Source organism: Hoplias malabaricus, chromosome 2 (assembly GCF_029633855.1).
Source record: "Hoplias malabaricus isolate fHopMal1 chromosome 2, fHopMal1.hap1, whole genome shotgun sequence".
NCBI classification, from domain to species: domain Eukaryota; kingdom Metazoa; phylum Chordata; class Actinopteri; order Characiformes; family Erythrinidae; genus Hoplias; species Hoplias malabaricus.
In genome coordinates this window covers 73681826-73708877 of record NC_089801.1, presented here as the reverse complement: position 1 = coordinate 73708877, position 27052 = coordinate 73681826, and the positions used below count along the sequence as shown (strand labels likewise).

The 27052-nt window shown below is 39.4% G+C and overlaps 1 protein-coding gene across 1 annotated transcript; it reads right to left on the bottom strand.

Annotated features, from left to right (window-relative positions):
- Positions 1–26716, bottom strand: LOC136686306 (heparan sulfate glucosamine 3-O-sulfotransferase 3B1-like). The gene is made up of 2 exons (XM_066659991.1): positions 25604–26716; positions 1–1610 (listed from the first exon to the last, which is right to left on the bottom strand). Exons 1-2 carry the CDS (start codon positions 26071–26073, stop codon positions 992–994), a joined length of 1089 nt encoding a protein of 362 aa, XP_066516088.1. The 5' UTR covers positions 26074–26716; the 3' UTR covers positions 1–991.
- Between the last annotated feature and the right edge of the window lie 336 nt (positions 26717–27052).

Here is a 27052-nt window from a genome sequence, read left to right as displayed (position 1 = left end):
TGTTATGGTTAAATCCATTTTGTTTGGCCTTTTATAACTAACTATGATTACGTGATTTCTTGTTCAAAATTCACTCAAAAATATCGGTGCCAAACAGAGTTCATTAAATTTGTTTGAGGAACGTTTTTAGAAGGTTTCAAGGCACTCCACATAATGTGTTTTCGTAAGTGTATGGTCAAACCAAGAAGAGTTTAAGAACCTTTATTTTTAAGAGTTTAGATTATATTTACAAATTTACAGTGAGTTTCCACATTGCAGTTAAATGTAACAGGTTCCAGTTTGTGATCGGACTGAAGTCACATTTGCTGGCATAGCTACGTTGGTTGTAATAGTAATGATGCAGGTGTGAGTACATTGTGGGTGGGAAAGCAAGTTCTGCCCCAGATGTTGATAAAAGCAAACAAATTGTGATCAAACTTGTTAAACTGAGTTACATATTTAGAATTCAGATTTGAATCAGATCAAAGCCACCTACAAATGTGGCTTGAATCAGATTAATAAAAAAGTCCAACTTCATGTGGCTTGATGCCATTCAGACTGATTAGAGTTCTTTATGTCCACATGGCCTTCACTGGAAAACAAACACAGATTTCTTAAATCTAGTCATTATAGCTAATATTTCTCATTGAATTTATGGGTAACAATATTAAGTTTCCAAAAATGTCTAGACTGTTTTATTTGTTTTACGTAATACATCTATTTCAAGTATTGTATTCCATTTGCAGAAAATGTAGCTTGTTCTGAGCATTGCTTCTTGAAAAAAGCTAAATTATTGTAATTATTGAAAAATTCAAATCAACTGCCAATGGAATAATGGACTTGAACCAGATAAAATGAATTAAGGAAAGCAAAAAAGTCTAGGAATAGGTTAATTAATTTTACAATAGACGTATAACAATCAATAAAGAGAATTATTTGATACATTGACTACATTTAAGATGATCTTGCTAGGATATAATGTTTTATTGTTGTGTTGTGTTGTGTTAAATGTTCATTCCCAGCCAAAGTCCTGACCAGTCATCTGGTAGAACTTGAGGTTGAAGGGTCTGTAGAATTCTCGGAGTCTGAGCAGCACTTCAGATGATATTTGAGGATGAGCTCTGCCTTTAGATTTGCCCAGACACCTTGGTCTGCTGCTTCCCTCGGGCTTCTTCAGACAGGGGAAGCCTTTGGTTTGGTTGAAGTAGAAGTGCTTGTTGGTGACCACCCTCTTCAAGCCCAGAAAGTCCTGCACTCTGCCCATCTCCCCTGCGGGGTCAGTTACCAGCCTCTCTCCACTCACAAAGAGTAACCGAGAGAGGGGAAAGAAACGCAGCCAGTTCTCCAGATGTTTGGCGTAGATGCCAATCCTCACAGCACTCCATGAAGTGTCAATCAACCCTTTGCTGGAGTTCTTAAAGACCAGGCTCTGAAAGGACGGCAGTCCAGGGTTTTTGGACAGAGTTTGAGTGTAGTCCGACACGGCCCTGGTGACTGGGTCTCTGACCACAACGATGAGCTTTGTGTGGCGGCTCATGGCAAAGACACGAGCAGGGGCTTCTCGGGTTACAAAGTAGCTGGGGGTCTTCTCCATGGTGATCTGGCCTTCCAAAGTACGGGGCATTAGGTTCCTACAATAAAGGAGAGAAAGATAACTTAATTTGATTTGGACAGTTACCTCGTGCTGTCTGCTGCTTGTTAATTGATCCATAAGTCATCTGCAAGCACTGCCAAGCACAGCCTCCTTGACTTGCAGAAGGTATCACTTTAAAATCCATTAGCTACTTAGAGCACTCCTACACTTCAGCCTACGATGGATGTGGTAGTTTAATTTACGTATCTGAACCCAGCCACGTTTAAACCTTTCCAGATGGAAAAGTAAACATTTAATCACTTTATATTTCACATTTCATAACAGTGACAATCAAAAAAGTATTGGTACCAGTAGTGAAAGATGTTATATATTACTTCAAGCATTTCATAAGGCTGAAACAGCAAAATATGTCACATTTCTTTTATAAAGAGTATGAGAAGATAATACTCTGAGCTTTAGATCTGAGCCTCAAAACCCTAAAGCGTACTCCAGCCAAACATCCTGAAAATCCTAATCAAAATGTTTTATGAACAATGACAGCGCAGCCATTTCACCACTATCACCAGTCTCAGCATGAAGGCAAATCCGAGACCTTGGCCATGTGTTTTGCATTTCATTTTGTGAGATTTTCTTGTTATTAATAAATCTCTAAAAAAAATCATGTCTCTGATGATGTCAACCCTGCATTATTCAGTCTTTATTTTAATAATCCCAAGCTTTGAATTCCATAAACATGGACAATTACTTTATTAAAAAGCCACCCTTGTGAAATGAGTATTAGTCAGCTTGAGCAGCCAGAAGAAATACATCTGGTCGGTTTAAAGAGAAAACCTCAAAACCTCAGTAATCTCTGAGTACTCGTTTCCTGAGGGACTTCCTCTGCAGGTTTTATGAATGGTCTCTCCAAGGTCCTGCATATGCTGATCTGAGACCAGCTAATCCTTGTCTGTTGGGTTAATCGAGGACAAGATCTGAGAGCGGGGAACTGCTCTTAGAACAGTGGCTACTTAAAGCCACTGAGTTCAACAAATGCAACGAAGGCCATGGGCCTCCCATGCTGTGGGAATTCTGTAACTCCACTGGCACCAAGGGTTTACTGTCTCTGCTGAAGACTCAGTGTCCGTTCTGGTTCCACAGTCATAACCTACTGTTTTCATGGCTCCAGTTTAATGTCTTTTCAAGGTTCTTGAATAATTCTTAGCTTTGACATAGGATTCCAGGAAAAAACGCTTAGACTTTACTTGAACACTGCTACAAAAGAGTAACCATGCTATAAACATGCTTTTATGAGTTGTCATGACAAATTTTCTTTAGTCGTACCAATGTGTCATTACTGGTTCTTATATGGTATTGCTCTAAAGACCCCTTTAAAGCCTATTTTTAAGAGCATAGCTGCATATCATCAGTACATCACAGCCCCAGAGTAATTATGGAATGCAACTCTGGAAAGTTACCATGTTTATCTTCCAGAAAGCATGTGATGCTTAAAATGACTTTATAAAGAACACGTGACGAATTTCATGGTGAAATCATCTGCAAACATCATTTTCAGAAAGGGACACTTGCTAAAAATCTGCTGTTTGTAATTTGTTAATTAATTTGCACCTTTATTTAACGGACAAAGGAGATTTTCATTGTTTTCAGTGACAAACTTAATTCTATTCTTAAAAATATAAACAAATTCCAAAATGAATGTCTGCAACTCATTGAAAACATTTTTTAATACATTTTTTAAAAATCATTCGAGAACTGAAGAATGTTGTTGCAGTTTTGAATGTGGAATGCAAACAAGATGTGTCTTTCTAAAGGCCAATAAAAGCCTCTGCAGCAATGTTATCTTCTCCTATCTCCAGATCACCCATGCTATGGGCACTAACGCACCCCCATGCCACCACAGATGCTGGTTTTTATACTTTTTAGTAACTGGACCAACTGGATGGGACCAACTTTTTCAGCTTTGGCAGGGTGAATCTAACGACAAAATAAAAACGTCCACCTCATACTCGTTCTTAAAAGCTCAACGGTGCATGGCTCTCAAAAACATGGAACATTCATAATACACTGAGGCCCGCATTTAGAAAAGAAAGGTGTTGAAGCAATTTAGATTTAAGCAGTTATACTTTCTCGCTGATTCTTTGCTAAGTACTGGCCTCTGTGTCTTATGAAGGTTGAATGTGACATCCATTTTGTTCAAAAACAAGCAGCAATGTGGACTAGTCTGCCACAACATTTCGACTGTCTTTTAGTCCATCTATGTTTTAGTCTCCCTCCGTCCCAGTCCCCCAAGTTGAGTCCAATGCTGATGGAAGGGCTTCACAGTCACTAGCTAGATTAATTTACGCTTTCTGCCCATGGCCTTTACGCACAGAGACCTCCCCTGACTCCCTGAATCTTTGTATGCATTTATTAACCGTAAATGGAAAGACAGAAAGTCTTGTGCTGAGAAACATTGTCTTTGAACTGACTAACAGTCGTGTAAAGTCGTAAACAATGACCCATCTAAATTGTGAAGCCTGATCCTCACCTGTTACCCGTTCAAGTGCTAATTTTGGAGCCATCCACAGCTGTATTAATCGTGTACCTTTTTAGTCTTAATTTTTCAGGCATCATCTTTTTTTTAAACATATATTGACAGAAGACAATTAAATTTTTCAACTTTATTCATTTAAATGTTCAAGTGATTTAACAGATTACAGTTTAGAATGTGTCTTCTTTAAAAAAAAACAACCTTTTCTGGAAATTTTGTAATAAATTTTGTAATATTACAGGTTTGTAGAATAAGACAACTAATCAAGCTTTTCTCCTCCCAAAGTCCCATGCAAATGAAGTTCTGAGATGGGCTCATTATTTCCATGATGAGCATGTGTAGCAGATTAACTCCTCATTGGTCTGGCCTGATGCTTTGGTTGTGGCTTTTCGTCTCTTCTCCTCCTTTCTTTCCTTCCAGCTCTGAGGTTAACCGGCATGTCATTGCCATGAGGTTAATGCAGCGCTCTAATATGAATCATATTACTTTGTGAGACCTCCTCTTAGCTTCATGCGAAGGACACAGATTAGTGCTGGGATCACAGAGGAACCCTTGTGAGCAAATCATAGGATCTTTTCATGGGCCGTATAAACATGCTATGTAATGTGGTTCACTGGTTAGCAGTAGTGCTAATCATAAACTTGGTAAAGTGGCATTATCCTTAATGTATCCACTAACCCTACCATAGGCGACCTTTCTAGAGCGAGGGGAAGTGAGTATTCAAAAGATTCAGTTTGATTTTTTTATATATGTACTCCCATAGCATCATGTATTTATGAATAAATAATCAGTAGTGAAACAATAACTAAAATTTGAAGTGGCTACAATGTATTTCATTACACAACAAATGTTTTGTCCACACTGTATGGACCAGTGAGATTTTTTCCCCCTGGGAGCTGTGTGTGGCATGTGTTTGATAGAGTGTGTGTGTCCTGACAAGAGTAGACAGTTCAGTTTCAAAATCACATGGTTAATGAGTTCATGTTTTCGTTCTTTGCCCGGTGTCTCAAGAGCAAGCTCTGTGTGTTTGGCTTTGTGTGAGTACACATGGCTAAGTGTGTGTTTAATTCAATGTAATCAAGCTAATGGAAGCAATAGTGGAGCTAGCCTTGCACACTGACATCATGTTTACATTTTCGGAGCACTGGCTTGTAATCAGCGAATAGTTTGGACACTGCCAACTCTGGGGAAAAAAAAAGCCCTTGCATTCACCCGTCCCACCCCTTCATCTTCAAAGCTGAAAAGACCAATGATAAAATTCAAGCTAGCGTGTTTGTACCTTCATTAAATCCCTCTATCTACCACTAACGCTTATTCTGTTAGAACTCCTACCAACTATACGGCTTCTGTTCTTTATCGAGACGCATCTGCATCTGTTAGCAAGATACGGAGGCTAACAACTGTTTGTTTTGATCACACCTTGTATGGTGTTAGCGGCTAGCATCTGGGTCAGGAATGCTAGCTTGCGGCACTGCAGCACAGATGTGTTTATCAGCATGAGGCCTGGCTGTTATTTAGCTCTCTATTTAGTAGCCAATAGCCATGTAGGTGGCCTGCAAAATGAATATGTGATTAAATAGAACCAGGCCATGAGTGGACAGTAGTCTGAATGAATAATCCTTTAATATCTTGTTAAAAGGCAGCTTTATACACTGCTGATTAGTGTCTAACTGAAGACGTCCTAAAATAACTTTTAATGAGTTTAGCTACCAACATAGAAGCCATTCACCAAATCTCTCGATTTAGATCTGATCTCTGATCAGTATCTGGAAGATCTTACTGACTAAATGAGGAATATGATCCTACATCCGCAGCCCTAGAAGCTTTGTGAATGCTAGCCCTGGAGAATTAGGCTTGAATAAGATCTCCTTAGATACTCTCCTTGGTGACCACAGTTGAAAGAACCTTATGGGATTTGAAAGTCTAGATAGTCCAGATTTTTGCCACTGATTGCCCACTGAAGTCAAATAAATAGGGTGGATATAAACCATGCACCATTAACCAAACACACATTTGTATTACTGTCTGAATGGGTTCCTTTTTAATAATACAGTAGACAGGCAGTTTCTCTACAGCAATGGCAAATGGTGTCTCAGAACATTAAAGCCACGAAATTGAGCTCAAACAGAATAAGCCGCAGAAAGTTGTAGGTTATGTAATCGTTGTTGTATTCTTGAATGAATTAACAAACTAATATAATAAGTAATATAATAATATAATAAGTAATTCTTCATTTTTATATTTTATTCTGGTTATTATTATTATTATTATTTTTGCAGGATTAGAGTTCCCAACTAAACTTCTGAGGTATTATTTAGATTTGAAACAGCAATTTATTGTTCAGTTGAAGGTTTTCAGTTTTATTGTCTGTCCTGTGAATTATTTCTAAAATGTAAACAGAATTATTTAAAATTTTATTCTAAGATATTTATCAGTGTTTGACACAAATGGGGAAAATGTGGAAATAAACTGGATTTTTGTTTTTCAAATACCTTTATAAGGATTTTAAAGTCCTGGTCATCAATTAACCCCCTAAATACTTATTTCTGTTAGATAGTAAATAATACAAAAAATTAATTTATTTATATACTAATGCTTAAATGTGGCTTAGATGTAACAATGGACATTCATGTTCCCCCAGTATGTGCAGATCTATAAATAAGCAATCCCTGCCTTTATCTCCTCCTCCTACACATCCTGCAAGCTGATGAGATTAGTGCCTCAGGTTTATGATGTATGAAAACCTGGCTGTCTAATTTTGCATGTTTGGAACACGTTTGGAGCGCTTTCTAAGAGGAAATGCTTAGCAATAGTGGTGACTGATTATGTGTTTATTATACAGCTTCGAGCATGAACACAACACTGATGTGTTAACAACCTGGGAAACGTGATGTTCACTGGACTTAATTCTGGAAAAATCAAGGAATAACACTGTACAGTCATAATGTAATATTTGTAACACCCTACTTGCCCAGTCCTGAATGATTTGTTCTGAAGTTTTGATTATCACATCTATGTAGCAAAAATGAGAAAACATATATTTCACACACACTTTATTTAAAAAAATGCACCCCAGTGTACAGCACTCCTTTTTTTTTTTTTTTAATCGGAGGAACTAATCTAGACGGCACACCCCTGGACGTCTGATGACCAGAGCTGCAGTGCCACAGGACTCTACCACATCTGGCAGGAACGTTGCTCAGATAGGAAACAGCTGAGACTAAAGAGGAAGTTCCCACTGTGCTGGTAGGAAGAATTATAGTGTGTATAATTATGACTTGTAACATGTAAAGTAACTGAATTTTGGAAGATGTTTTACAATTGAATCACATGAACCTGACAGGCCCGATCCTACTGGAATACTGCTTCCTAATCTACTGAGTTATGTTTCTTGCATAACCCAGCAATACTTCCCCATTATTGAGTAGAACTCAAGTGGAAGTGGGGGGTGATATAAAAGAATTGCAGATTCAAAGCCTGGAAAGTAAATTGAATATAACTGCATTTCATTATTTATCTTATTTTTAGTATTTTTTTGGGAATATTGCTAAAGCCAGACTTTGGGAGCATATTTTTTTGTAAACGAGAGCACACCATTTATGGAGCACTCAGTTACAGTGCTTTCCTCCACAATAAATACGTGATTTTCCCTCCTCACACTGGGCTCACTGTCATAAATCCTTTATCAGAAGGGGTTAAGGGTTTTAATCTGTAAAACTGTTGCTGCCACTGTTCCCACTGTTTCCACAGATTGAGAAGAGTACGGTGAAATAACGTTTGGAAATGTATCAGCGGTAACAAATGCCAACCGATAAAAATGAAGTCGATGAAAGGCATTTAAAATATAAACAGGATCAATGCAAATGTGAGATAAACATTAATTTGGTTACACCAGTGTTGATCGGATAAAATGGTAAAACATCTACAGAATGCTCCATGTTTCATGAATGGTGTGCTCACGTTTTTTTAAATGTGCTCGACTATATATAAACCTAAAATGATATTAATGATTATAAAATACAAACCAAAACAAAAATCATAGAAGTAAAACAGCCGAAACTATTCATACGATGTAGTGCCCAAGTTCTGAATGATAGGGTATTATTATGAACAGCCGAGTGACATTTGAGTAGCAGAGCAACATGAAAGCCACATGTCATTTGGAACACAGCACCGTGCTCTTTGCGTTTCATTCTGAGATGGCTTCCCATGTAGACCCTTTCAATTATTATCCTCACTCTCCTTCATTATCTACTTAGAAACCACCCGAAAGCCTTAACTACAGCACGTCACGTAAACACTGAGTCAGGTTAAGTGCACTCTGTTGCTGTGAGCGTCCTCAGGAGCACGCAGGCTTGTCATTGCCGAGGCAGATGGAAGAAGACTGTGGGAAGCAATTAAGCGTCAGCTGGAAACACAAGCGAGAAAAAAAAACCCTACACAAAACTGTGGAGGGAGTGTTTGTTTGCTTGTTTAGACCAGTATGGTCTTGTATGTTTAAAACATAAATTATGTCAATACAAAAAGATGGATTATGCAGAAGGAGCCGTACTTACGTTATGCTCACTGTACTACGGCTGGGCAGTAAATTGTGCCTTGACTCTTAAAGAGACTCAGTCTCTGGGGGCATATTAAAGTAATTATGGGGGGGGGGTTGCAGTGAACACATAACATTTAGGTCTCGGAGTACAAGCCTCAGGAGCTGTGTCATCAGATCATGGAAGACACTACCTCAGCCTTAATGACAGAGCGAGCGAGTGTCAATATCAGGTTCAGTCTTTGAACACTCTTCACATTAACCCTGAACGGCATTGAGAGTTCCATCCGGTTTGTAAAACATCTCACAGCTCGTCTTGTTTCCTGAACCGTTTTCTGTTAATTTCTGGTGAATTCCAGTTTGTTTAGCTGTTCCACCATCACAGCTGCTGCCTGAAAAGCTTGTTTATGGGCAACAAAGGGTTGGGGATATGATGCAGACCAGCTGACACTCACTTCTACAGAGGCAGACCAAATGGCTTACAGGTTACACATTACTTTATTAGGGAATCTAAAGCATTCCTCTGCTGAAAAGTGCAGTCGTTTTTTGCCACTCCCTTCAACAGATTTATCTTCACTATAAGCCATAGTCACTGGCCTGGCGCTGGATAACATTTAGACTGCATATAGTCATGTAAGCAATGCTGCAGGCTGGAGGACCAGTGGGAGGGTTCAGTGGATGGGGTACATGTCAATCATGGACTACAGCCAATCAGATATTAGATTTTCAATGCCTGTCAATTAATTGGAGTTGTCTATTATTTTCCACTGCAGCCACTTGTCTTACCAGATTTTCCAAAAGATGGCAGTAACTCTGGTGCTTTTCGCTATAGCGTAGTGGGTGAAAAATGAATGGCCAAGGTCTGTCAGGACAGGGACACTGCGGTATTATATTTATTTTATGAGTGTTTGCCCCACCCCACCCAGACGCGTACTTGAAACCCCTGATATAAAGTATCCAGCTGAAAGTCAATGATGATTAAATGCAGTGTTATAAAAGCCTTAAAGGCTAAGCACCACTTAATGGACCTCCATGAATATTCCACATTATTTTAGTTACTGACATATATAAGTATGAATTATGAAGTATGAAAATGGAAATAGCAGCTTAATGTGCTTTAAAACTGACAATTTTATTAAATTGACGGAAAAACCCGAGCTCGCTTCGGAAATTCTTCAACGCAACCGTGACGTCACTGGTGGACAACAGTGAACAACGCCGCGGTAAAACACCGTTATGACTGACTGTTATGACAGTATCTAGCTGATAGCTAAATAACCAACATTATTCATGACAATAGCCTAGCAATAAGCTAAACTCAAATTTAGAGGTACCGTTATTCTTGTAAATGTGATCGAAGGCGAACTCGAATTCATCCGACACTATAAACCTCCGTAATGCAGCTACGTAGCCGAGTATAATCTGAGCCACCGAGTTTAGCAAGTCAAGCTAACGTTAATTAACACCAACTAAAACAGGCGAAGTGAGTGTCCTTACCCTGTTTACCTCCATGTTACAGAGGCTCTTGAACACCTTTCGTTGGTGTCCTTACATGCCCCTATTGTTGGAACAGCGCCAGTGAAATGAGCTACAGATAACGGAGTGGTCCTTTCCAAAGTGCCCGTTTAAAGTTGACAAATTTAGTCCATTTTCTGGATATTTTGGGATCTTTGGGCCATTTGTTCACAGATGTCCCACTGTACACTGAATTATTGCAGCCAAAAACAACACACCTTTTTGTCATTGTTGTTGTTGTCCACCATCTACGTCACAGGCAAGACGCGGATACCAGCGGTCTTTTAAACCTTATTCCTTGAATTAGTAAGAAATAACATGTTTTCTGACTATCAATAAACACAAGTTAGGAACTCAAATTCCACTGTATTTATTTGTTTGACACGTTCATATCGCTGGTGCTTAGCCTTTAATGGTCTTTTGTGAAAAACGTGAATTAACAAGAGGTACCACACGTTCGGTTTGTGTCAAACTGTTTGAACAAAGTGACTGCTCCACTATTTGAGAATCTCAGGTTTCGGATGTCAGTTTATTACTAGTGTTTGGGCCATTAGAGTAAGACACTTGTTTCCTCTTTCTCAGAAACCATCAGCCACACAGGACACTCACTAACAGTGGGGCAGTGTATGAATTCTGTTTGTGGCTACGCTTATGTGTTGTCTGAAACAGCCTCCCTCCTTTATTATCTTATGGGAAAATCAGTTTCAGTTCCGCTGTATGGCTGCTGTGTGTGTATGGGTGTGTTTGTGTGTCTGTGTGTGTGTGTTTGGTGGTGTCGGAGAGACAGGGGCTATCTCTAATTTGAAGTATTGACCACAAACCTCGATGACTACACAAGAGAGCAGAGGTAAGATTTCAGAAGCAAGGATTTCTTCCTCCTAATGATCAGTCATAACAGCAACAGGACGTTTAACAATCTGATAACATCCACTCACTTCTTCTTAAGAAATGATTCATAGCCCAGCTTCACAGTTTTCAGTAAGGCTTTTCAAAATGACAAATTAGAGTTGGATGCCCTCAGTGTCTCCACATGTGTTAAGCACATCTGAAAAAGCTCTGCAGATACACTACAGCCTCTTTTCCACTGCAGGGCTGAATGGTTCTTAAGGCGGTTCTGTACGGTTCCGCGCCGTTGAAGACCTGTTGGCCCAGCTATGGTTTATTCTTCCATTGCTAAATCAGGAGCAGGTAGTGCATGGAGTCTTGTAAAAATCTAGCAAGTTACCGCGCTAAATAAATGATTATATATTTTTTGATTGTTTTTCATAAATATAGCACAGATTTACACTTCATGGACACAAAAAGAAGTAGTGTTTCAGCGTACGCTTGTAGAATATGTGGCCAACAGGAGACTTGCGTAGTCAAGGTACGTTAAAACAGTTAGCGCGCATTTTAAAAATACAGGAAACGTACTTTTTACTCAGCTGTAAAAAAGTAGCAGAATAACTTCGTTCTGAGCAGTGAAATGCCTAAAGAGTAAGTCAGCAAATCCTTATATCATTTAAGTCCTCCCACCGAATGGTTCTGAGGCCCTGTGCCTGTTCTTTCTCAGTTTGTAAACGCTCTGTGCCAAACTGTGTCCGTGTGGAAAAGCCACCACAACAGTTACCATCAATGCTCAGAACCAGAAAAGCGGCCCGTGTGTCCAAAGACTTGTAGACCTCCGCATCCAATGTCTCTTCTGAAATCAGGGCTATTTAGGGGAAGCTTATATAACTGTTTTGTTGCTTAAAAAAAAAGCAAACCTTTTGAAAATGTAAGTAGTGTCCTCTTTGCTGAGTTCATAAAGAGTTTTTGGGGGCTGTAGCATAAAGGTTATGAGGTGTTCACTGACGGGTTTACAGTAATGTGCTTTGCCCACACATACCTTTCACATGCATATCACTCTTTAATTGCTAGGTAAAGGAGAAGAGGGAGAAGGCCTCTTTCTGGAACACACCTGTGTGAACTCTACTGTAACGTAGGTCTGATGAGAAAAAAATGCTTTGCTCGCTCTGTGGTTATAATTAGGTTCATGATGTGGTTGGACCTTTTATTTGGAAAATCACTGTCAAGGGCAAATTTCTCTGAAGAAGGGCGATTTATGCTGTGTGTCTACATGTATAAGTGTGTGGCGAGCTCCTGGTTCGTAATAAATTTTACAAGCCTGTATTTAATGAATGAGATGGAGTCAAGAATAACGAAGAATCTGAAACCTGCTTTAACTAGTCCCAAGTGGATCATCACCATCTCACAGCTGCTTGAGTTCTTCATTAACAACTACTTTTCCCTCACACTGCATGCAGCAAGTGTGCAATGTCAGCCAAGCCTCGTATTTCGGAAGTAAACTCAACAACGGACTTTCTATTTTTAATACTGCAATTGAATAATTCCACGAGTTTCATGGTTTAACCTTAACCTTTTTTTTCCATCTCCACAAACTGTCCTTTATATGTTTAACCTAAAGCGCTCTCATCACACATTACGACTCTTCAAATTATAATCAACAAAGTCTTCTAAATGGGCCTCGGTTTGGACAAACCGCTACTTGGCTAAAGCGAGAGACCACCTCTGCTTTCTTTCATGTCCGGACAAAGATGTCATTAACTGTAAGTTGGAGATAGTTCTGAGAGGATTAAATATAACTATTAATGGCGTAATCAAAGGACAAGTATTATACATATGTTAAAAAAACAACAACAATAGTCTCCGTGACGACCAAAACTGTCAGCACCAGTCAAGAAAATGAATGCAAGTGAAAAACATATGTAAATAAATCAGAACAATGAACAGGCCTCCCCAGAGCCCAGGCGTAGTGTCTGTTATGGAACGTGAGAAGATTGAGCTCAGGAAGTGTAGCCCTGCAGATTTCTAAGAAGAAGAAGAAGAAGAGAAAAAAAAAACAACAACAGCCAAAATCCCAGTAGTCACGGTACTGTGCAGAAAAGTTAAAGTGACATTAAATGAAATGTTCTTGAGAAACAGAGATAGTTGTTTTATGGGTAAATTACATATTACATGTGCAGTAGAATATTATGTACATGGATATGTCCCGAATTCATTTCTACACACACACACACAGCTGGTTTTTGAGAATCAGTAAAGTTGGTGTTTTTGTAGCAGCTGGATACAGTCTAATCGTGGCTGAAGCACTTTGTCCTATCCCTGACTGTAATAAACATGCAGCTTCTCGAAGGCGACGGTCTGTCAGGGTGGGCTGTTAACCCAGGGAAGGAAGCGGTTTCAGCGCTTTACGATTTCAGCGTAGCTCTCCATGCTGTGTCAATTATGAATTCAATATGGTGTACATTTTTTGATATAAAATTACACACATGCTTCAAAACTTTCCCAGTTTTACGTCATTCCAAAAGGCCAGCTTCCCTGAAGGGATCAAAACGGCTTGCAAAATATTGTCGCTTTTAAAGTTAAGAATGTTTTTTATGCTTATTCTTTGAGGTTCTCACTATGGTGATACAGAGCTTTGTCCTGAGAGTGATGTTATGGATTAGGAAACTGAAGCCTAATGCTCGCTGTGGTCATTTATTCATTCATCTTCTGTGACAGCTTTATCCTGTCGAGGGTCGTGGCAGGTCAGGAGTCTACACGGAATCACTGAGCACACGGCAGGATCTGACTCTGGAGGGGGCTACTTCTTAAGAACGTTTTTCAGGTTTCAGGCAATTTTAAGTAAATTCCGTGACTCTTTTATTTAAAAACAATATGTCAAACTGAAACGCATTAGTAGAGCACTTCCGCAAAACAGATAAAAAAGATGACAAATGCTCGGTTTGTTCTGAGTAATTAAGGGTTTCCGGCATGTGGAGGAACTGAGGATCTGGCAGGAAGAGGAAATGAAGGCTATCTTTACTAAGAAATCAAGGGCTTCTAATTAGGAAGTAGATTATTGGAGATAAACATTATTTATTCTTTCTCCCGGGTGTCCATTTTGTAAGAGTTAAAAAAAAAAACAGTTCCTTTTAAAGGAACCCTACGTGGTATTTTTACCAAACAATTACAGCTTCAACATCTTTGTGATGGTTCCCAGACCTGTAATAAGTAGAAAAGAGTCTCTGTCGTTGCTACTCTGGGCTAACCACTACAGAATCTGCACTATGTAACCCCCCCCAAACAACCCTCCCTCTTGATTTCAGGACAGTGCTGTAAATGACATTTACCATCTGCAACTGTAGCAGGAGCCCACAAGCTAAAATACAAAATCATATCTACTGTTCTTTTACGTCCTGAAAATTTAAATTCCGAAGACTAGTTAAATATGTACATTCTGAAGAGCTCTATTCTGATTGGCTGTCTCATTAAAAAGCAGTCCACACTGAAACATATTAGCAGCAGTATCAATAGTAGTACTAGTATTAGTTCTAATATTAGGTTGTTTTCACACCTTATTAGTCCAGTTAAATCGAACTCTGGGTTGTTTTCACCCTTGGTGCGGCTCACTTGGGCAGGTGTGAAAGAAGTAATCGCACTCGGATGTGGACTAAAACAACCTAGCGAGAATGTGATCAGACTCATCTATAAGGTGTATGCCGCAGGTCGGTGCTAAATGGCATTCGTAGCGAGGGTGTGCTTTGCATACTGGACACTGGTTAAGAACTGGTTAAAGTTGAGCCGCGATAATTAGAGTAATGGACCAGAAAAGCACTAGTCCAGAACACAGGACCTTCTTCCTGTGTTTACATTTTTGCTCCCGCCTCAGTCAGGTCTGACCAATCAGCGGTGAGAACATATATCACCTGGTTTGCACTTGTATTTTTCAATGTGTGAAAACAAACCAAACCAAGGCAGAAATCACTGCAAGATTACAAGCTTCTTAACTGATTCGGACCAGAACAAACAAACTACAGGTGTGAAAATGCCCTTAATGTTACAAGTAAGTTTCGGCCATACTGGGAAGGCTTTAAATGATAGATAGTGGAACATTTTTGAAGATTTGATGCTAATCAACTGCACATTATTGACGGCTGGTGCTTCTATTGGATAATTACTTTTAGATCACAACAACCACTCAACCTGCTGCTAAAAGTATTGACTGGTGCGCCATCATTTCAGAGAACACAGGCTCTCTATAACTGCCCTAAATGTGTAGTTATCTACAAGTACTCAAACATTAAAATTTATCACAAACCTATAACGTATCATATCGCAAACATCAGCTTTTACCAATGTATTAGCACCTAGAATAGCTTCTAAATCCACCACCAGTGACCATCTATACAAGCACAGCTCTCATTACAATTGCCATTAGCGGTTAGCTTACATGTGATTTAGCTTCCATGCCGTCATGGAAGACCAGTCTCTGTTCAAGGACTCTGTTCAAGGCAGGTGTGTCTAGTGAAATGACCACCCACGTTTCTGTGGTGCTAGTACACCTGTGTCCAGACACAGCTGACCTCACTTTGGCCTCAGATATAGTTAGCCACTTAGCCACCTGAGCTAATGGACTGTGTTTCTCGGTTTTCAGGTTTGGCATTACTGCACTGTTGTGATTGTACCATTTTCTGATTAATCAAATCAACGTAGCATCCATGCTAAAAAGTTTCCTTAAAGATGCAGCAGGATCAGAAATAGTTAGCCAATTATACCTCAACATAGCTAGCGTTTTATTCAGCTAGTTTTATTCATGAGTTCAATTAAGTTTTCATTGATTCCACATTCCTTAATCATAACATTCCTTATAACGCTTTGCCACATTTAACAACACATGCATGTACTAGCGGTCACAGAAGGCTATCACTGAGAGGTCATCTGTCTCTGAGCAGTGATACAGAGACAGGAGGAAGGAAGATGATGGTTTTTTACACCTCAGCATCCATGAACCTGATCAGTCAATGCCTATTAAACGTTAGTGACCTCTTTCTGGCAATCAATAGTCTGACACTTCAGTAGGCTCTGCAGGACCATCCTCAACAACATGAATACATCAACATCTTGCTTGAAGACAGGCCATGATTTAATATTAAAATGTTGTTTAGAATTAAGTAACATATTTACTTACACCACACTGCAGGTATAAGTTATTTTACAGAAGTAGTAGTGGGTAATATGACATTTATATCATTTATAAGTATGCATTTCTGAATATATTGTGAATATTGTCCATACTTAACACAAAACCACGGCATATTTTATTAGAATGAAACATAGTAAGTCTTGGTAAAATGGATTTAGTTCAGTCCAATGCAATGGTCTACTGAGCACAGAAATATTATTATTATATTATTGACAATCTTTTTTTTTTAAGCAAGCTGTAAATGTGAAATTAAAGAGCATGTGAATTATCACTGACACTTCATTCATCAGTGTTCTCCCTGTGTCTGCGGGGGTTTCCTCCGGGTGACTGTCTGTGAGGAGTGTGGTGTGTTCTCCCTGTGTCTGCGTGGGTTTCCTCCAGGTGACTGTCTGTGAGGAGTGTGGTGTGTTCTCCCTGTGTCTGCGGGGGTTTCCTACGGGTGACTGTCTGTGAGGAGTGTGGTGTGTTCTCCCTGTGTCTGCGGGGGTTTCCTCCAGGTGACTGTCTGTGAGGAGTGTGGTGTGTTCTCCCTGTGTCTGCATGGGTTTCCTCCAGGTGACTGACTGTGAGGAGTGTGGTGTGTTCTCCCTGTGTCTGCGTGGGTTTCCTCTGGATGACTGTCTGTGAGGAGTGTGGTGTGTTTTCCCTGTGTCTGCGTGGGTTTCTTCCGGGTGACTGTCTGTGAGGAGTGTAGTGTGTTCTCTCTGTGTCTGCGGGGGTTTCCTCCGGGTGACTGTCTGTGAGGAGTGTGGTGTGTTCTCTCTGTGTCTGCGGGGGTTTCCTCCGGGTGCTCCGATTTCCTCCCACGGTCCAAAAACACAGATTTGTAGGTGGATTGATGACTCAAAAGTGTCCATAGGTGTGAGTGCATGAGTGAATGTGTGAGTGTGTGTCACCCCTCCAGGGAGTGTTCCCGCATTGCGCCCAGTGAAAGTGTTGCAGGTAGGCTTGGGACACACTGCAACCCTGAACTGGATAAGGGGTACAAACAATGAATGAATGAACTACATCATTCATCAGTTCTGAAAAATGTATATAATAGTTTTCTGGGAAGAAAACAGACTAAAAACAAAGACACAGCAACTGGTCAGAATAAAGACACATGCTGTTATTGATCTAAAACACTTAATTTCACCCCTTTTTGACCACTTTGATAAGAGAATTAGAATTTTTATCACTTTATTGGCCACTGTGCTGCACACAGAGGAATTTGTTCTCTGCATTTAACCCAATCCGTGCAGTGAAACTCACATTCAGTGAACATTAGGGGGCAGTGAGCAGTGCTCAGAGCGGTGGGCAGCCCTAGCCATGGCACCCGGGGAGCAGTTGGAGATTAAGTGCCTTTCTCAAGGGCACTTCAGTCATGACCTGCCAGCTTCTGGGATCGAACCGGCAACCTTCCAGTTACACGCCCAGTTTCCTAAGCACCAGAGAACAAATGAGACCAAACCTTTCTTTTTTATTTACCAGTTAGATATTATTGTTCAGTTCTACCTTCTTGATGCAAAAGATGTAACTCAGGAAATGTAATTTCACTTGTATAGGAAATTTTATGTTTCCTAAATCACAAAAGCACCTCTTAATATTCTGACTGAGGCAGTGTATTTACTGCTGGTGGATTGTCAGGTGAGAAACTAACGCTAATGATTTTTTAAACGCTAACTTCAACAGCAATCCCATGAATCATTGTTGATCACACATCAATTTATGTAGATAACTGGCCCCGGATCAACAATCCTGTCTAGCGTTAACCCTGAGGGATTATTCATCTTGTGATCGTATCAGCACTTTCCGTCACTTTGTGTAGTGTAATACGATAAGGAATTGCTTGTAGTAAGGTCAATCTTCTAAGCCGCCAAAACATTGATCCCTTGTTTGACTTGAGTTTTTTCTCCACATTGAAAATCTATATTCATCCACAGGGCAGTGAATTACATTTCCATAAGGGTTTATCACGTTTTATGTCACAGTTTGATATGTACAACCTACAAACACTGTCTTAATCTGCAGATAGAATCTTGAATAGATCATGGTGCTTTATGATGTCACAATCATCATAAACATAAAATACTTCCCTGTTGTAAAAAGATTTGCTAGAAAGAGCTCTTTGTGTGAGGATATAGAACAACATTTAGTTTGCTGTAACTGAGTGTAGACAGTCCACTATATACTTTTACAATATCTGTATTTTGAGAGTATCCCTTTGTTTATAGATTAAGAGTTTGGGGGAACCATTAGTCTCAGTTTGAGAACCACTGCCTTGCTAGACACCCTTAATGAATAGGTTTTAGAAAACCATACTTGTTTAGGTGAGGAGTGGCCATGAAAAATGTTTTTTTTTATAGACCCTTCACATAAAGTAATTTTTACCTTCATTTAATGAAAAACTTAACTTCAAGCCTCTCCACATTTGCACACGTTTTATTCATAATATTTTACCCCTTACGCTAATGTTAGACCCCTTACTTTATTCGGAAGTCTCCATTTATGGAGTTTTTTTTTCTTCCCATACTCACACATCTTCAAAGAACCACTAATTGAAAAGTTCTCTGTGGAATCAAGCTCTGCAAAAAAGTGTTTAATGGTAGCTTTGTAGAATGATAAAAATCTTCATTCAATGTTCATTCATCTACAATTAAAACAGAGTTTGAGCAGCATCAGTGTTTATTTGTGATAAAAAGTTCTTACTACTGAAAAAGGTACTTATGAGGTTTTCTTAGGACAGTGACAGTGTTTCCTGCTGAGTTTCTATGCGCTAGGAATATGGGCTGAACCCACCAATGTAGAGGTGAGCAGTCTTTTAGCATCCACTGTGAATGAATCTAAATTTGACCACTGCTGTCTTTCCAAAGTCACCATGAAAGTATCCCACTGTGACTGTGAGGGCCATGAGCCAACAGGAAAAACAATAAAACAAAACAAAGGCTCTTACACAATGGAAATACTCCTAACATGTATCTACTGAGCACCTTGGAGAAGCGTACACAATGTCAACAGATGATAAGGGCAGTGACGCTTGTCAACAAGATTGAATATGCGTGGGTTAATTAACTGTGGCCAGGCAGCGGTGTAATAAAGTCAGGTATAGGGAGGGATCGATGAGCACATGGCATTGATCTGGAGATAACTTTTACACCAGCTGGGGATTTATGGAGTCGTGAAAACAGAAGATGAGTAGTTTTACTGCAGTGTTAGATGAAGGAGATAGCTGAAGATAGCTGCAGTCACAATCCTGGTCCTATCAGTGAGCTTCAATATATATGAGGGGTGTAAAAATGCACACGTTGCTTTTAACAGAACATATTGTTGTTTTTACACCCCGAAACATTACAATACACTTGCAACAGAGATGAGGAAAAGCATAAGGATCAATCATTTAGCTGTTCGCCAAATTGCCAAAGCAATATCATTACAGAACAGTGATTATACAAGACGCAAATGGAAATGGAGAGCGCCATTCCTGGGAAATGTCTATTTCTTGGCTTTTGTGGTTTTCTCTTTTTAGGAATAAGATGAAAAATACGTATTTTCTAAAGAACAGCTGGAAACTCTTTCCATTTATAGGACATTTGGAAATATTTTTATTACATAAAAGGCAGTTGTGATCAATTCACAGTCTGTATTGCTTTAGAAGCTCATGAGAGAACATTTTTGCCAGTTATTATCATAATATTGGTCAATAAATTTGTTCCGAATAACGCTCTGGGTTTTGTTTGTTACTGTACGCATATGATTCGCTTTGTATTGTGCCTTTTTAAATCAGACATCCAGTCTGAAACACTCCTTATAAATGTTTTGAGAAGACGGAGCTAAACGTCTAAGGCTAAAGAGCTGGATATATGTAAATATATTGTTTTTGTGCCAAAAAAACAAGCTGAGTTTCCATGTGTGGCATAAGGGTTGTTACATGGGTGGTACATTTAAAAAAAAAAATAATAATAATATATATATATATATATATATATATCACAAGTTATCATCTTAATTGACTGCACTCAAAGTGAGCCACATTTATGTTTAAATTCTATTTTAAATGCTTGCAATTTTCAAATCACAACAGCTGCAATTTCCATATGCTACATATTTACTGTTTAGTTATAATACTGTGTATATTACTGTGTAATATTCATAACATACAGCTCATAGCTCACAATCCCCAACTCAATGAACTATCTATCATTCATCGTCTGTAGCCCTTATCCAGTTCAGGGTCGCGGTGGGTGCAAGACACTTGGTGCAAGACAGGAACACACCCTGAAGGGGGCGCCAGTCCTTCACGGGGCGACACACACTCACAAATTCACTGCCACCTATGGACACTTTAGAGTAGCCAATCCACCTACCAATCTCTATTTTTGGACCGTGGGAGGAAACCAGAGCCGAACTATCATTGTTCACTATTAAAATAATATCTACATCATTTTGCTACACAGATGCAATATTTCCCCCATCCCTTAGTTATAAAAAATAAGCCTTTAAAGGACCGTTTCCCCATGCCTTTTCACTCCCTCTGTCACAAAATAGAGTGACCACTTCCTATATCCCTCTTTAAACTGTGCCCCCTGATGAAAGATTAAAGAGTTTGCCACAGTTTCCAGCTGGCAACCTCCAAAGCTAACCTGTAATTGTACTAACACACACACACGCATTCACACACACAAACACAAGCCCACTGGTGTTGACAAGACTGTCGTTGGGTTACTTTTGTTGACACAAGCCAGTGACCATACACTATAGCAAAGCTGCATGTATGCTTTTGTGTGTGGTTCTGAAGCACAAGGTCAGTGTAGCAGAAAGAAAAACACACAGCTCTGAGCCCACAATCCCCAGCTCAGCTCCCATTCACTGTTCAATACAGAAATAATATTCAGCCTCCTGAATATTCATAACTCTATTGATCCAGCTCAGATGTGTGTGTGTGTGAGAGAGAGAGAGATGTGGGTCAATGAGGAGTCTTTTTTTTATTGGCAGGGGACTGAATGTCCTGCCAATGGGACAGTGCTCTAAGCTCTGCTGTTTATTGGCAAGAGATATTAATGAACCAAGTGGACTGACAAGTGACCTGCGGAGTCAATGACCAATGACCAGACACACACACACACCTAAAAACACTCAGCCCATACCTCCACATACACAGAAATGGTGTAATACAACACAATGCCAAATATATATATATGTGAAATTAAATGTAGGCTTTATATGTGTGCTAACTGCCCCATACTGATATCACTCTCCAAGTCATTTGATGTGACCTCAGCATTTTTTGAACTCCCACTGATGTTACGTCACTGGACAGTTCAACGTATTTGAAGGAGACTGCCATTTCTATTAAACAACATATATCTGCAATAGTTGTCATGTTGAGTAACGGTGACAGAGGGAGGCCATCCTCCTCACCCACAGAGAGAGGGAGTCTCTTAATATATTCCCAGCAGCAGATGGCTGTGGCATCACTTGTGATTGAAGATACTCTCGTACGATTCCCTTCCAGACTACTTCCGAAATGTGGCTACAGTAGTGTGGTATAAATAATCTGTAAAATACGTTTTTAAAAGGTCTGAAAAATTCAGTTTAGTGACAGATACGGCCATTTTATTACACATTCAAAACCAGCGAACACTGCTGCTTTGCAGAACCCTTTGATGAATGGAGCAGCTGAAATGGCTGAAGAGCACTTGCAAAATAATTAAAGAGACTGAAGTTACAATTAGGGGGATGAGAGGTTTTGTTCAAGCAGTGACTACACGTATTAAGAGTTTACTCTGGGTGCCACTGTGGCTTACCACGCCTTGTGCGTGTATTGCTACCGTGACTGAATTTAAAAAAAATAGTTTGTGCCAAAGCATTATCCAAACGTTTGTCTCAATATTGTTTTTACTGACGTCTCAGTGTCTCATTCGTTATCTCAAGTAACTATCTATGGGGAAGCTTCTAAAAATAATAATAATAAATAAAATTCAAATGCCTGGTTTCAATCAACACCATTGTAATCACCTCTGGTTTATTAAGTTTGTGTAGAATTGAGCTGTTCACATCAAACCACTGGGAATTACTTTGTATTTATAACTATTCCATTATGCAAATATTCTGGAAATAACTGCAATGAGGAAAATTAGAATCAACTAATACTTAAAATAATAGAATGCCTTTTGGATTATTCATTTTAAAATGTTATAGTCGATAAAACAAAGTTCAGAATCTGTGCTGTAAAATGCAGGTGCGTAATTAAAAACGTGAAAGCACACGATGAGAACAGAGACAGACTGATAACAGAGAGGACGCTAGAAAGCACAGAGAACGTAAACCTGCTAACTCATCAAAGGTGAGCAATTACTGCACAGAAGCTTATCAAAGCCGCACTTAAACTCCACACCCAACAGCTGGAACTCGAGAGCTGTAACTGAGACTCAGATAGTGGCATTTAAACAGCCACTCCACAAACTGGAGTATTTAGTATAAATCAGAACTCAGATTATACTCGGACACACCGCAATAAGCATTTCTTCTTATTAATAGTGGATTATTTAAAGAAATGTGTAGGCTTTAGTTCTGGCGTTTGATGATTATGGGCTATTGATAATAGATTTTCAGTATTAATAAGAATAATGTTAATTGTTAACATTAAATTTAACACTACAACACTTAATGTTATAACACAGTGACGTATAGATCTGATAAGACAAGCTACATAGAGATAAGAGGCTGTTAAAAGCTCAGTTTGTGTGTGTGTGTGTGTGTGTTATACCAAGCTATACCAAGAATAAAGACTCAAAACACATATGTAGCTAAAAAATGATCAAATATTAAATCTTGTTGTTTTAATGCCCCATTATTACACTTTTCCAGAAATTTCCTCCGCATTTTCTAGGACTTGAAGAACAGTCTATACATGTTTAGCTTGTCTGAGTGTATGGAACCCATGTTTATAGGGATATAAGAGCCTACGTTATCTCTCAAGCTCAAAACCACTGCAAGGGAAGTGCGGTGTCAGGCTCCTTTTAAGTGAATGTAGCATTCAAAACCATATAGAAATGTACTATAACTTACAAATACTCATAAATACAAGTGTGAAGCGAAATAACAGCCAAGGAGTTTTGATGGAAAATTCAGATGAAGCCAAAAAGCAACCTAATCACATCTTAAATCACTGAGGATTTCACAACTCCAGTCCTAAAGCCCTAGAGTACATTTATAGATGTTTACCCTGTTCTAACATGTCGGATTCATCTCATCATGAGAATGATAGTTACCTAACAGCAACTGTGGTGCACTAACTACTTTATATAAATGTAATAAAGACATATATATATAATATGAGAAGAAAACAATCAACTTTCTGTTTGGTTTTATCTATTTGTTAACATTCAGTTATGAAATCCTTATCTATATTTAATTTCATTTAGTAACTGTGCCAGTTTTGCTTTGTAACAGCTCACACAACTGACTTGGAAAGAGAAAAGAAGAGGAAAGGGCTATAGATTCTGGGTACAAAGAAGTTACATTGTAGTTCATTTAAGAGAATTTTTGTTTTTAAATATTACTTTGAGTGATTTCATGAGAAATGTTGCATCCAAGTGAAATAACCTATGTTCACAGCAGTGAGGACAGAAACCAGACGTCTGAAGGGCTATAACTGAGACATTGTTTTATGACAATGTTCTGATGTATTCTAAAAGAAATGTACACTGTAAAAATTGCTGTAAATTTACAGCGAGTCTGCTACAGTATTTTACTGTAAATCGCAGTATTTACAGTAAATTATTGTATTATTCAATTACAGTAATATGCTGTAAATTTGAAATACAGTAGTGTTCCTGTAAAAATACGGTAAATAGCTGGGATCTCTGCTGCCAGTATTTTACTGTAAAATTTACAATAAATTTTTTACAGTGTACACAGGATTTGAAACATATACTACCCCAAGAACGATTTTCTTCTAGACTCACTACTTCACCACATCAGTGTTAAATGTAATAGCTCATGTTGTATATGAGGAAAAAAATGACTGTAGTTTTTTTTTAGAAATGTTGATTATGACCTGATTTTTAGCAGAACTTTATCCTCATACTTCTGGAGTCCTACTTGAAACCCGTTCCTTGGAAATGTGGATTGGGTTCAGGGCTAGTTTTAATCTAGATTAGGGTTTTTATAATCATTTAAAAAAGAATAGACTGCTGTAATAGACACACACTGGTTGTTTGTTGGTTTGTTGTGACTTGTATAACACACATGTATAAGTAAATATATGGCCACTTGTGTTTATAATATTTATTTATCATGAGTTAAATGTTCTAGGGATACATGTAAGTGCCAAAAACAGAGACGTGGATTTCATAAATTACAGTTGTGGATTGTTCCCTTACAAGTCACAGCCTGTGTTCAGTACAAAATACTACTGTTAACCCTAGCCCTACACAGCCTCGCTCCTCTGCGTTCATCGGCGTTACTCCATCCTTACATTCCAGCTCATACTCTCAGAATTTCCAGTCATGGTTTACTTGTAATTCCAAAGATTCGTGTGTGCATGGGTGGCAGGTCTTTCAGTGTTGTGGCACCCAAACAATGGAATACACCACTGCAGAGACTCTGAAGCATCCCTTCCATCTCAACTTTCAAATCTCAGTTAAAGAGCCTCCTGTCTTCTCTGTCGTATCCCACTCATGCTTCTGTTAATTAAGCCATGTTTTTTTATATTCCTTCCTTTACATTTGTTCATTGTATATGTATTTCATGTCCCTTTTCCTGTGCGCCACTATTGTAGAGTGACCTTGAGCTTGGGAAAGGTGATATCTGTATAGATAATTATATTAGTATTTAATATATATAATTAACCCCTTACAAGCAAAATAAGCAGTCAACAAATTGAGTATTTTTTGCTGTCCCAAAGACAATCCCATCCCCCAAAGACAAACTTGTCTACACAGCTGCGTGCCGTGGAACATTGAGTGCAGATAGAGGCAGGTTTGTGTCTGGAGAAAAACATAACTTTTACAGGAGAAGGAAAAAAAAACCTTATAGCGTTCAATAGAATTCAGTGTAAAACAAAAATTAGAGCATTTCTATTGGTCCATTCGTCATGAATTTTTCACACAGTGTGAAGGAGAGCTGACGTGTTCAAAGTATGTTGTCAAACTAAAAATCCACAACAACTGAGATTGTCTTTAAATATTTAAACATTCATAGCGCCGTGTACTGAATGTTGCCGTTTTTTTAAAACATTAAGGGACTTTTTTTGGGGGGGAAATAGGTCCTAAATATGTGATAGTTGTAATAGAATAAGAACAGAGGTTTTGTTCTGAGTTTAATCGACGAGAGAAGGACTTTAAGGTAAAGGGAAAGCCCGTTGACACATTCCTGACCTCCACTCGGGGTCCTTCGGGGTCAAAGACTGTGAGACCTCCCTCAGTTTAACAGCAGTGAAAAGTAACTGAGCGCTGGACGCACCTGTACCACTCGAGCCCTTTGTCATAAAACCTGTCGAAGAAGTGCGGCTCGGCCCCCACGGCTCTGACGTCAGGGTGCACGCGGAGGAACTCGAGGAGCGCTCGCGTGCCGCCCTTCTTCACGCCGATGATGATGGCCTGAGGGAACTCCTTCGAGCCCGGGGCGTTCAGCACGGAGAGGTCAGAACTCGCCCCAGGGCTCGGTCCCTCGTCTCCGGCCAGGGCTCGGGTCGGGTCCCGGGCGGCGGAGAGGTTTCTGTGGAGCTGGGCTCCGTCCTCCGAGGAGAGTTTGTTTTTGCTGGTGGAAGTTTGTCGCTCGAACAGAGGAGTCGGCACCGAGTCACAGCAGCCAGTGAAACAGTAGAACAGATAGGTGAGGATGATGAACATGGTGAAGCACACGGACATTTTGGAGGGCGCCCTCAGGTCCCTCAGGTGTCCGAAACTGAAGCCTGACCTCCCACATCCCATCGGTGACTTTCCTTCTCTGAGGGAGAACTGTCAGACTTCGGAACCATAACCGCAGAAGAACGGAGGAAACAAGATGTATTGGCTTTAAAGACCCCGTCAACCCTCCGCCTCAGTCATCTCTGGACAGTTGAATGTCACAGAGGTGTTCTTTTATTTTCCTTTATCCACCGTGGGGAGCAGGTATCCTCTGCCATGGCTCCTCTCCGGTGTGTGTTTTTTTATTTTCTGGACGCTGAGTGAGTTTACTGTCAGCGCTGTGCTGCTCTGTTGTGTTTCTGTCGTGTTTCACTTCTAGCGGTGACCGTTGAAAAGAGCCCCGCCCCTTTTAGACGACACGCCACGCCCACGTCCTCATTGTCCCGCCTCTCTCATTAAGGACAGGCGCAGCCTTCATCTCCCTTTGCTAACTATACATTAGAGGACTCTGAAAAGACTCAATAAATGCTTTTAAAAGACTAAATACACACACCTTCCCACATCTAAGGATTTTTTTAATTCACAAATTTTGCAAAGAAAAATGTGATATTAAACATGCTTGGTTTTATCGGAACATCAAGATGAGAAAGAAAAATAATTAAGGAATCCACACCCAACTCACACTAAGCAATAAAGATGAAAGGAGTGTGCAACACTACAGCATCAAACAAACCTCTCATGATGTTATTTGAACTTTGGAAATTAGTTTGTGACTGTGACATCACAATGTCATTTGGTGTAAAGCTCATTGTATACAGTCATCTGCAAAATTTTAAAGGAAAATCAGGTACTAGTATTTTACCTTAAAAATCAGCTTCAAAATCATTGTGATGATTCACTGATCTATTGTAGAGATAGATAGATATAGGAGGCAGAATATAACTTCTGTCATTACCAGTCTGGCTCAGCACTGCAGAAACTGCACTATGTAAGTTTATATGTATTTGTTTATTTATTAATGTATTTTTCATATGGAAGTGTAAAACTGCATAATGTAAGTGAA

What these genes read in the sequence shown, in the direction of transcription:
- LOC136686306 (XM_066659991.1), bottom strand. Translation starts at nt 26,073, where the DNA reads ATGGGATGTGGGAGGTCAGGCTTCAGTTTCGGACACCTGAGGGACCTG. An exon ending in AAAGGGCTCGAGTGGTACAG is followed by an intron (nt 1,611 to 25,603) that starts GTGCGTCCAGCG and finishes CCTTTATTGTAG; the next exon opens with GAACCTAATGCCCCGTACTT.